Source organism: Typopeltis vanoorti, chromosome 3, assembly GCF_054136105.1.
Source record: "Typopeltis vanoorti isolate ZY-2024b chromosome 3, IOZ_Tvanoo_1.0, whole genome shotgun sequence".
Classification (NCBI taxonomy): domain Eukaryota; kingdom Metazoa; phylum Arthropoda; class Arachnida; order Uropygi; family Thelyphonidae; genus Typopeltis; species Typopeltis vanoorti.
The window spans coordinates 67,025,708-67,038,729 of NC_143551.1; the positions used below are offsets into that span (position 1 = coordinate 67,025,708).

Sequence of the window (13,022 nt, forward strand, 5' to 3'; positions counted from 1 at the left end):
TTGTCAACTACATAACTGCGGATGCAAAATAAATTGGCAGCCAATTTGTTTCGCATCAATGGGAAACCCTTCTCTCTCTCTCTCTCTCTCATTCTTTCTCGGACGAAATTAAAGTAAACATGAAAAGAGGAGAGTGAAAACCGACCTTCATTGTACAAAAATTTGGCAGCTCATTGAAAAGAATCAGCTCAACTAATACGAGACAATCGTGACACTAAATCTTTTATTTCAGATAAACAGACATCTGATTGCCTTTAAGGGAAAAGAATTTTTATGTAAGTAAACTTCAATTAGTACATTAGAAAGAAACATCAAATATTCACATGTGGACAGAACTCAAGGGAATAAACGCAGACGAAGTAATCAAAATCGATGGACTGGTGACAGTGTTTCAGTTTTGAATTAACATTAAGATTGTTACGAAGATTCCTTTTTTTTTTTTTGTTAACGTTACGGAGGTAATTTGCTAATAAGAAGGAAGTGATCTGTTATTAATTATTTCGTTTTTAAATGATAGAACCTTCACGAATACTCCGAGAGAATTATATAAGTGATGGTAAAGCTGTTTATGTTATTAGCGTCGCCATGGCTTACTTAATAGATGTGTAAGGATAAAAAGTCTTGTTGTTCAGACGGTAATCGTGGCTCTCTTTGGCTGGCTGTCATCGATAGTTAAACCATTCTGAGGATGAACTAGTAGGTAGTGAAAAGAATTTTTAAAGGGGAAGAGGAGACATCGTATTCGGAAGGTTTGTGTGAGGAGGGAAGTGAAGCATTTGAGGAACGGCAAGCTGTTTCTTGATCAAAAAGGATTAGTTTTTCTTTTGGTGTTCCTCTTTTCGATCTATTGCCCGAAAGGATGTCGCCCTTTAAGTAATTAATTCTCCTACCCTTCCAACAATCTCAAATCTACGACTTCACAGGTCGCTACTGATGAACCCACAATAAAGAATGAAAATAGTTTTGGAGAGCCTTGCATTAGAAAATAGTTTTCTGATGTAAGGCTATTTGTATATTTCCAAAAATATCCATTTATCATTAGGAGATGCATCAGATAATTTGTAGTGAAGGCAGTTGCTATCATCATGAAGTGGATTAGTCGAAGATACTTCATGCACAAGCTCAACTAGGAAAAAATATTATTTTTGCATGACACTTCAACGGAGTGCGAGAGCCTATCGGGAGAATCACCATCTGCAATACAATTCACAGTAATTTCGTGTTCTCTGGCTGATTTTCCTGCTTTGAAAAAACCCTGCTATGTCCTTTCGAGATCATCTAATGGATAGTTATAAAAAACATTATTTAATATATATATATAAGGTTCTTCGCGTCGACAAGAGTGAAACGTATATTTTTCCAGTTGAAGGTCACATCGCTTCGTTCTTTTAACTGCACCACAGCATAATTTATCAAATATAATACATTATTCAACACAGCGGAAAACTTGGGTACCTTATAGCCCTAATAATACCCTTTAATATTATATTTTTATATTAAATAATGTGTTTATTATTAGTTACTTATTATCAATTCATTTGAACTATTTATAGATTTATTTTTAATTATTAGTATTCATTTTATTGATGTATTTCTTTATTATGTAATATATTTATTAAAATAGTTATAATATACTTATTGAAATTCTTTTCTTTTTTTCTACTAAGACCTTTCCGAATGAATCAAAGCACAAGAGACAAACAACAAGACCAGATAAGCCTTTATTTTAATTCATAACCATTAAATAAACAAAAGGTAAACTTAGACCAGCTCCTGCGAATGCATAACATTTTAAAAACAGAAACAAACTGTAAAAGAAAAGACTCTGCTATATTATTGTCAAGTCCACCTTTCCAAATATGAAAAGATTGAAACGGAAGGCAGATGAAAGAGAATATAAATAACCAATCAACTTCCAAATGGACCACATCGTAGAATTTTAATATTTGTGAATGAATTGCACATCGTCGACTTTAATGAAAAGTGCACGGGTTAATGAAATTTATATCACAGCAGTTTATTAAATGGCAGTGGAACGATTCGTTCATCATACCCCTTCATCTTCCGTCGTATCATTCACTTCAATTCGTACTTTTGACCATGAAATATTTTACTCCGAAGGGAGGAGGTTTAAAACTGATTCACACGCTGAATATTTCACTTCGATGAACACGGTAGTCGTAGATAATTTTGCTAATGAATAACTACAGCAATCGAAAGTGCAGGTTGCGTAATAGGTTGTTCTCTGACAAGGAAGCGAACATGAGATTGGAGGTGTGTGTACGGTCATTGGCACAATCTACGGTTGAAAAGATGTGCTAGAGCTCATTAGCACCATTCCGGTGATCCGCCAATCTAGAACTGTCGAGTCTACTTGTTACAAGTCTGGTTGTTTGAGCGTGGTGCTGCCACTTATATCAAAACATTGCCCAAGTTGATCATAAGCAGTTCATTCAACTGCTTATGATGAGTTTAGCTCTCTCTCTCTCAAGAAAGCTAAACTTCGTGCCTGTTTCGGAAGGTTTAGATACACGTGGACACACACACACACATACAATATCCACATCTTTGAAAGTTCTTGTATGGAAATTGAGCCCTTGTTCTCGATCCCTCAGTCCCCCAATTCTGTTGATCACACGCAGTTACGAGTTAAATGTGCGTTTATTTTAATGCTAGGAACAGAGAGATAGCCATTTTATTATTTGTTGACAACATAATTACTTCGGAAGTAACAGGAGACTCAAAAAAAGAAGTTTTGAGTAATTTCTCAGAGGACACCTCCTATAAAACCATCTTCCAAGACGCAATGCTTCAATAAATAACGAAATCAACCCAAAACAAAAATGCAACTGTGGGATACTTTCCCCATTTCATTTATTTATGAAACAAATAACACTTTGCGTTCTGCTTCAAATATTGCTAACGAGACTGCACAAGTCGCAAAGCAATTACAGCATTGCAGAACAGAATAATTCCCCCCCCCCTTTTTTTTTTCGGGTGAAAAAATAGATTCTGGTGGTGTGCCAATTCGAAACAGAACTTAATTGGAGTGTCACAGAATAGGAACACCTGTTTGTTCTTCGATTACCGGTTGTTAATATAGATTTGCGACATTGAAGTCTCCATTTTGATAATTACGTTCACTTTATTAACGTTCGGTGTTGGTTATTGACAAAAGTTTAAATAATTCTCGTGCTCTGTAGAATTTATTTAATATAAATACGCACAGAGGAGATACAAGAGTCAACACGACAAGGGTACACTATTCCAAGATTAGGAATCGAGCTGCTACATTTATAAACGTCTTAATTTCAACTCGTTAATCATATCTTAAGATCTATCATTAAGTTGTCGTGATGATTAAAATTGTGACTTGATTACTTATGAGTTACAGTTGGTATTGAGAGAGAAAGAGAGAGAGAGGATTTATACCGAGGATCCTTAACAAGCCTATATCAACTCCAACCTGCACAGAGAGAGATAAAATATGACACGAGGCAATCATTCCCTTATTTGTAATATCATTCATTGTAGATGAATATCTAAAAGAAAAATGCTAGGAAGTGTTGGCAGCAGCGGACTACTGGATGACAGACTGGAGAGCAGTGAGGATTTAAAACAAAAGGTATCCAAATGAATTCAGATGTTCAGTTTTTTGAGTAAAAGGCTACAAAATGGGGAGCTACCAAATAAGCCGTTGGTTACTAAGTAAGAAGTTACTAAAAGATATGAAGCCAGTGTGTTGTATGTTGATCGCACGCGTAGCTCTAGTTGATCAGATTATTTTGAAGAAAAACCTTCCACACACGAGACCTGCTCAACTTCAGTTGAAAATCCGTTAAAAGATTGTTGGTGTTCCTAGAGGGGGGATTCGAACTCAGGTTTTTACAACTAAATGCATTGTCTTTGCCAATAATGAATTTAGTAATGAATATTCCATGCATTTGGTCCATTGGTGCCATATGTTATGATAGCTGCAGAAGTGGTGGTAACAGGTTTACTTATATACCATTCGTTTCGGAGAATATTATGTTATGGCTGTGTGCATGTGCGTGTCGACTGCTATCCCTAAACGAATGCATTTTTTGTGTGAAAAAAAATAATTCATTACATGTGTCAATAAGTGTCATCATTAATTATGACAGCGTGATTATGATTCGTTCTGTTTATTATTGAAAAAAAAAAAGATGTTTAAGAAACTCAAGTTGCTTGTCAAATTCAAATTACACATCTAAATCACACTGAAAGTTCTAGTTTTAGGCTGCATGTATGAAACTTAAGAATATCTTCGTTCCTAAATACCAATTACCTTCATAAAGACTGATTGGTTGCACTAAAAGAGAAAGAAGAGGAGAAAAACAACAACAAAAAAATATAATAATAAACCCACTCGGTGAGGGAACTCCCAACAGCTTAGAATCCAATATCACAAGTTTCCGAGCAGGTTGGCAGATGTATTGAAAAATCAAAGAACAATTTATTATTTTTTATCTAGTTGTCGGCAAAGTTCCTTTACCACAGGGGATTAGCGGATTAATCCTCAGAAGAAAATTACTAAACGTATAGCTTCGACTTGCAAAACAGCTTTGGCATCCGTCAGCAGTTGTGCTGCTACCGGGGTTTCCATAAAAGATTGACGAGTTCTTACTAGAGATGAGCAATTTACAGCTTGACTGCAGAGAGCTTTAAATTACTTTCTCGTGGACGAATTTTTTTTTTTTTTCTCTTTTTCCGATTCGCTAGCTTCGCTTTATCATCGGCATACTGATGAGCAGGTTCAAATGTGGAAGTCTATACCTGGTTGTTGTATAAGTTTACGTGATTGTCGATGGTCTGCTAAGTCACTGTCCTTATCGCAGTCTTTTCTGAGAAGATAAAATGCGTCAGCGGAAGCCGCCAAATGATATTACGCACATAAGTATTGTGAGAACTGAAGATCGATGGTAGCTTGTCACTTTGGACACCTCACTTCGGCAGGTTAGGTTACACAACTGTTTGTAAAAGAACGTTTGTATCAGTAGCTTTTGGATAACTTCTCCAGGTCTTGAATACACATAAAACGAACGATTTTTGTGTATTAATGGTTATAACTTTTAGAAAACTTATTCTTTTATTTTTTAGGGTGTTTTTTTTTTCATATGGTTGCAACGTATTCCCTAAATACATAAAATAAATAAAAGAAAAAACAGACATGAAAATGTTTCACGGTTGATAGTCAACTCAATCAAAACAAAGGCCTTTATAGTCCTTATAAGGACTGGCTTAAAGGGGCGAAGCAAGAATGCTTTTCATCTTCCCCGTTATCTGTAGAGGACAGTGTAGAGATAAGGTGTTATTGAGCTATTAAATTATTAAAGCTCTGATCATGGAAAGAGGGTAACAGCAATAGCCGAGCCTTAGTTAGAACTTCATTGGCTACAGCATTGCCATCCATTACCCTCCAAGGGTATTAATCACCGCATCTCACGGTCGATCTCTTATCCAAAAACAAAAGGCCTTATCCTTATAAGGACTGGCTTAAAGGGGAGAAGCAAGAATGCTTTTCATCTTCCCCGTTATCTGTAGAGGACAGTGTAGGGATAAGGTGTTATTGAGCTATTAATGCTCTGATCATGGCAGGAGGGTAACAGCAATAGCCGAGCCTCAGTTAGAGCTTCATTGGCTGCAGCGTTGCTATCCATTACCCTCCAAATGGTATAGGATTGAATGAATCAATCACCGCATCTCACGGTCGATTAATAAAGCAGAGCTCATATACTTTTCATATTCAAGTAACAAAAAGGCACGTAATTTTATTATCAAAATATTCTGCATTAAAGAGAGCTACAAAAATTTTTTCATCCAGTTGAAAATTAAATTATATTTGACAAGAAATTATATTCTTATTTAAACCTGTTTTGGAGTATAAACAAAGTTTACGGTGGTTAATCTTCACGACTAAGATACTTGAGTATAGACGTTGGCTTTCCATCAACTGCTTCAGTATCCAGTTAACTTATTTCTTGTATGTTCATTTTCTTTTGGCATGGCTGTGTTGATTTTTTCCCGTAAGATCAGAATACCATTCGCTACCCTTACGTCGCATTTTAACCTTCAACACTTCATATTCCACAGTAAAATATTAGCCAAAATCTGTTCATATTTTTCTTGAAGTGGAATGTTCTGTGGAGATGATATTGGAATCCTGTCATTTTTCAAATGGCGATCCATCTTATCGTGAAGGCTAAGAATTGTCCTAATTTAATAGCTGCATACCAAATGCTACGAGTGTCTACTGCGTTTGGAAAATGAATAACTAGTGATGCACAAGAGGCAGTAATGAGTCGAATGGCATTTAAAATTTGCTTAATGCGATCGTCAAAAGGATTGCGCATGCATAAAATTATTTAAAACCATTACGAAATGGCTGTTAGATAATTATAAGATCAAGCGTTAGGCTTTCTAAGTCATGTAAAATGCAAATCAAACAGAATATTCCGACACTAACTGCAAGCAAAGTAAACTGTTAAATTTTATCCATTAAAAGGAACCTAACTCTAACCGTGCACTGGAATGGGTGAATTATTGTCGTTCTATGTCTCTGTTTATCGTTAATATTACAGCCTCTTCAGTATACATATGCATAATCTGCTATTGACACATATCTACAGATGACATGCTTGTGAGTGCGTGTGTCTGTACATACACGCGTTAATGGTTATTATCCCACCAGATTATACAGCATATTCTCGGAATAAAACATATTATTACACTTGAGCGATTTGTACGCCATCTCTGGTAGAAAATGGAAACATTCGAACAATTGAAAAAAAAAAAAAAATCTATATTTGATTTTATACCGTCTATGAATATTTAACTTTATATATGTGTGTGTGTTATAAATGGAAACATAATCCAAGAATTCAAAGTAAATATCAATTAATACGAAAGGACGTTTGTTTGAAGATGAATTTGTCGCCTCTCACGACATTTATAACTGGCATTCGTAGTTATAGCCTGTTGCAAATGGAATAATAATTGTAACTTCGCATTACTCGAACAAAATGAACATCTTTGTCTGTAAACAGTCGTTTAGTCAATGTATGCAGATTGAGGCGTTGGCCGTCTACATCATAAAGACTCTACTTATGCAAATCTCTCTTTAACAACCCAATATTTCAAATTCTCTAAGAGATGCGTTGTTGGATGCATTAAATATAGAGCTTCTAGAGTGAAGGCGAGTTAGCCAGTCTCAGACGATGGTGGAGAGTGTTTTGTCCAGAAAAATTGGAATTTCATTTAACAGTACTGACACACAGATCGGACAACACACAATTCACAGAAATAAAACACTGGTCCTCGAGCCCTAGTGCAAATAGCCATAGCTCTCTAGCAAGTGCAGTGAAGAGATACACTTTTTAGGGAGCTTCTCGAAGTTAATCCATGTACTATCATATCAACATGCAGCCTGTTTTACACACTATTAAAAAGGGCATGAATGTTGTAAGATAGCTCTTCCGATTTAGAATTAAAAACTAACAACTTTTTTTTTCGTAAGTCGAGTTTCTATTACCAAGTACATTTTTCTTCTCTCTTCGTTCTATCAATAAGAAGTTAAAATAATGCGCAATCAATAAACACCTCAGTGTATTTAGACCAGAAAAAAAAAATCAATATTTTACTAAAAATAGCAAAATATTGCATTTTCCATTTTCTTGTATATCGAATGGTAATTTTAGCACTCCGAAATAAATTCATTTCGCTTTCATCGAAAGTCTGAGTCGACAAAGGATCATTTTATAAAAGTAAATAGAAATTATAAATGCGCCCTCATTTGTAGAATGGCCAAGGATTAAGCTGTTTAGTTCATACGATTAAATAATGAAACTTTCATAAACATAACCTGTTTAATTTAAGATGTTGGGTAACATTAAAACCTTCGTTTATATTGCTTTCCCTCTTTATTTTCAATATAATGTGTGTGTGGGGGGGGAGATACGATAGAAAAAGAACAATCTCTTGGAATGGTGATACAAATATTTTCAACAATTATGGGTAAAAATAGTTTTAAGAATTCATCTTCGATTATTATATTGGGAAATGGGTTCGCATCCAGTCCATATTATCGAATAAAAAAAAAACTGCGTAAAATTAAAACTCAAAATGTCACGTCATTTAACATACTTACCAGTTGGGATGACGTTGAAGATACAAGGCTGTTGTTGAAGGCCGACGCTATTTCTTCCCCAGCAGTAGAGGGCACCGTAATCGTTATTGGTATGAGGGGTGTACTTGGTAACGCTTCTTCCAACTCCGCTGGCATACGATATAACATCGATGTTTTCGTTTTCGGCAGTGTTGTTAAATTCCCAACGAAAGGTAATCTCCGGTGGATCAGCTTCCACCTCGCAACTGATATTCACAGCTTCGTGCCTCGATACACCGTAAAGTAACCTTTGACCTGCTTTACACACTGGTGCATCTAATGGAAGGAGAGAGAGAAAAAAAAGAAAATTCAGTACGCGACATACGTATAAGACCTTTTTGCTGTTATAGTGAAATGTTTAACGCGTCAGCAGTTGATTTTTAGCATTTACATTTAGTGCTAACGTAAAATGTCAGCTAAAGAAGAACCCGGATTGCTAATGACAGATTATTGTAATTCAAAATTAAATTACAGAAGAGAAAAAGATTAATTGTGTCTATAAAACTGCCCTCGTTATGCAAGTAGGGGTTAAAAAAAAACTGATTTTTTTTGTGTCTGAGATTTGATGATGGTATTCAAATCTCAGAGCTCCTCGGGCTACAGAAACAAGGGGTTATAATTAAAGAGCAGCCAACCTTTATTATGCATCGGTAACATACCGCTAAGTACTTCATCCTAATTAGACGATTTCAAATTCTACTTACACTGGACCCTTAAGAAGACTTCTTCGCTTTTACCTTCACCTTCCTTGTTAACGGCTGTACACTGGTAGCGCCCCCTGTGAGAACGTTTGACGTTATGCAAAAAGAGAGACTGGTTCTTTATTACCAATCCTGTGGACGGATCACTAGCGAGTAGCTGGTTTTCAAACAGCCATCGGATATCTTTCACCGGGGGATTCGCGTGAATATTGCACTCGAAGTAGACGACACTTCCCTCTCGGATTTCTTCGTGCTTTTCACTGGCCCCTAAGGCAAGGGATAACTGTGGGACAACTGAAAAAGAGCAATTAAAAATCTAAAAATTCATATGCGTTAGTTCTTAAAATGTTTAACCTTAAAATTGTAATATTTTAAAATTTAATTGTTTGATTATTTGAATTGTAATTTTTAAATTTTAATTTGTTTTAAATTGTTAATTTAAATTTAAATTGTTAATTTTTAAAATTTTTACTTTTGAATTTTTTAACATTTTTACTTTTTGCATTTTTACATTTGTAATTTAATTTTTACTTTTTTTATTAATTTTTAATTTATAATTTTTTTTATATTTTTTAGGTTTGAAAAATTTTTAATTTCGTTTAGATTTTTAAATTTTAAATTTACTTTTTTAGATTTAAAATTTTTTAAATTTAATTTAATTTAATGTTTTAGATTTTTATATACTTTTAAAATTTTTAATTTTTTTTTTATTTCTCAAAAATTAGTAATTGTAAGACTGTGTAAAGTTATTTCAAATGACAAGTCACATCATTATTCATATGTTAAGGACTGTTTTCAACCAACTTTTGTTTAGCAACGTCTTTTAACTACACACATCGATATTTCCAGTGCCGTCTTGATGTTGTTTAAGACATACGGTTCGATTCAACTGTGTGTTTCACTCTGCAAATAAACTCCTTATTTAGACTGCGGTTTCCCTGTGGGAAAAGTTGGCTTCGGTGTGTTTCTTGGTCCTTGGTCGAATCCCTGATGGTCGATTTGTAAACATCTGGGATTCCGTCACGCTTAGTTGCACGTCGGACAAGACAAAAACACCGAACCTCGGTGAGGTATTCACAATTCTGTGGGAAAACAGTTGCAGCGCCATCTATATCTATATTTGAAAGCTGAACTCGTGGAATTAAAGATTTTCGGCATACATTAATCCTTTATAGTCGAATAAATAAAAAAACATCAATTTATAATCGCTGAAGCTTGGTTTTCCAATTTCTGTGGTATTCATAGAAAAAAAGAACGCATCCTGTACAGTGATTCATCATCACAGCAGTTGAATCCAGAGCAGTGGCTAGATTAGGGACCTTTTACAAAATGCATCAGAATCTATTAGATTCGTTTTTGTCTGTCCATCAGGATTCTTCAGACATGTTGGAAGAATGAATAAATACCGAAACAATGCAATAGGTACTTAAATAGTTTGCAAGGGACATTGAGAAGCACATAAATGTTTTATAAAATCACCTTGAGAAGTATTGCAAATACTGTTTTCTTTCACTGCAAGTCTTCCCACCGGATACATGTGATGTAACAATGTTAAAGGTTGTTGTGATTGTTTAGTATGACGTCACAGCTAAGGCCACGAGGCCAGGGCATTATGTTCTGTTAATTACGTGTTCTTCTAACCTGTCTGCTTTTAAGTGATGAAAAACCCAACTTGCCATATGAGACTGGTAACTCATCATCATTGAAGATGAGTTACCATATGCGACTCATCTTCAATGGAAAAGTCTTGAAAAAAAGGTTCGTTGCATCTTAAACAGCATTAAATCCAGATCTTTTCATGGAACATTGAAGAACTTCACGTATTGAAGGTGAAAAGTTAACGGTGTTGAGACTCCTTCTGCAGGAGGGCTTACCCAGAAGTTCCAAATCAGTGATTACCAACAATAAATAGAAATATTAAGTTTCTTAGCTTATGTGGAATCTAGATCTTATATTAGTTGGTAATCTTTGGGATGAAGTGTTGATGAAAACTTGATATCAGAATTCAGCATCCCGATAAATTACATCAGTACTGAGCTTGATCCTCTAAATTTTTTTTGTTAGGTAATATTAATCTATAGTGACTTGAGTAGCACTAGAAAATAAATATATTTTAATATCAGGTTTCCTAGGAGATCTCCTAGGGTTAATAAAAACAAACAAGCACTTTTCCTTAACTGAATATGCAGCGAAGTTTTTTCGTTGTTTCAAATGCATACTCGGTCCCTCATTACCACATAAAAATCATTGGCTGAATAACTTCCAGAGAAATCCCAATGCGCAGTCATCGCGTTTATTTTTGAATGTTGTATCTGAAGTTTAAAAATATATATAATTATCATAACTTATATATAAATTTTATGAAACGATGATCACTTGTTATTTAGCGCGATTTTTTTGCCTTCTCACAAAATAGCAGACGAATCTTATCAACAAAAGAGTAGCGAAAATTAACTGTGTCGTCTGCTTCCAGTGAATAACAACAGAATTATAAATAAAATGTTTATTCAACGCAACTATAAAAAAATCAGTAAATTAAGCGTTGAGAGTAAGGAATGAGGGAATAACACGCAAGAAACAAAAGCACGGTACAAGAAAGAAAGAAACGGTGATGAAATATTAGAATAATACGCGCTAATAGTAATTACCTTTCCCCTTTGGTCTCTGTTTAACGCAGTGAATATTCTTCGTTTGCGCGTATGCGCGTTAGGGTTAAGTTTTTCGAAACTCAAGGAGGAACAATTTAAGACGCAGTGGCCGCATTCTCGCATGTATCATTGCACAACGCCACTCATAATTAACTCCCGTTGTTTGACTGATGGCTACCTAGAGAGGATTGCGTAATCACCCGACTGTCACAAAATGCTGTTTACCAAACCGTACAGCTGTACAAAGCCGCAAAAACACTCGTTTGGTGTGACACTTAAGGCTTAAGAGACGACAAGGAAAAATGATTTCAAATAAATACCTACGTACTTTCCCCCGCTAATGTAATCGAAAGCTAATATTCATGAATGCAGCTGAGGCCCGCATGGGGGCGTTTGGAAGAAAACCGAATAACAATGGGGATTGATTTTTACTTGGAAGGAGACTGTCGTCTGCTTTGTAATCTGCCTTTATCAAATGGCTTGTAGCTGTTCAAATGGCAATAGTGAAATGTGAAATATCTTTAGAAGATGCAAAATACTTTTCTCTACTTATTATGATAATGTACTTCTGTTTTGGTGCGTACATTGTTGAATATTGATGTGGAACAATGACTTATCTTTGATGATCAAATAAACGTCACGGGATTTATCCCATGATCCGTTTCTATTTAAATTTTATCTCGATGATTAGTTGGAGGGGAACCTACATATGTAATCCTATCAGTTATAAATGAACGTCGTCTATGGATTTATGTGAACTAGTTAAGAAAATCTTTCTAAAGTGCCTTTCAACAAAGATTTTGTTTGAACGTGCCCAGTTAATTATCACTTGGAACTAGAAAATCATTTATGAAATCCGGTAAACATGGAATTTGGCATTTAGTGAATAATATCATTGCCAATTAGGCTTAGAAGGATTAATTAGACTTAGAAATACTAGTAGAAATTGCAACTTTGAAGTTTTTGGATTCTATTTAACTTCTATAATACTAATAATTGCTTAGGAACTTTGTATAAAATAATTTTAATCTCATAATGTTGAGAAACTAATCAAAACTCCCCATGCTTAATATAATAATTAGGTTTAGCGTGGAAGATTGATTGATAGCAAGAACAAATTACGTAGACTTACAGTAAACGTTCAATTTCCATTTGTGTTCTAAGGCACTACCAGGAAGTTCGGGGTTCTCAGCCCGACACAAGAGATCCCTTCCGTTGTCATCTTTAGCCCCCACAAAAAGTAAGTAGCTTGTAGTCGAATTTCCGTCACTTGCGATGATATCGCGAGATGTCTGTACAATTTTTTCGCTGTCTTTCCACCACGAAATCCTTGCTGGGGGACGAGAACCATAAGTTTGGCAGGTGATTTCGATGAGTTCCCCAGCAGACAGAGGTCGCAGAGGGGTCGTGATTTTGATATCCCAAGGCTTCACTGAAAGTAAATAAATAAATAAGTATATATATATATATATGACTACTACTATTAAC

General features: G+C 35.1%; 1 protein-coding gene across 6 annotated transcripts in view; it reads right to left on the reverse strand.

Moving 5' to 3' along the window:
* LOC150108232 (adhesion molecule nephrin-like) overlaps positions 1-13,022 on the reverse strand; it is a 299,319-nt gene that overhangs the window by 70,811 nt on the left and 215,486 nt on the right. For all 6 annotated transcript variants that reach the window (XM_090415684.1, XM_090415682.1, XM_090415683.1 and 3 more), the window contains exons 5-7: positions 12,667-12,966; positions 8,890-9,180; positions 8,168-8,461 (exon numbers count right to left, since the gene is read on the reverse strand). In XM_090415684.1, the coding sequence (XP_090271810.1) occupies positions 8,168-8,461; positions 8,890-9,180; positions 12,667-12,966 (885 nt within the window). The remainder of the gene's footprint in view (positions 1-8,167; positions 8,462-8,889; positions 9,181-12,666; positions 12,967-13,022) is intronic.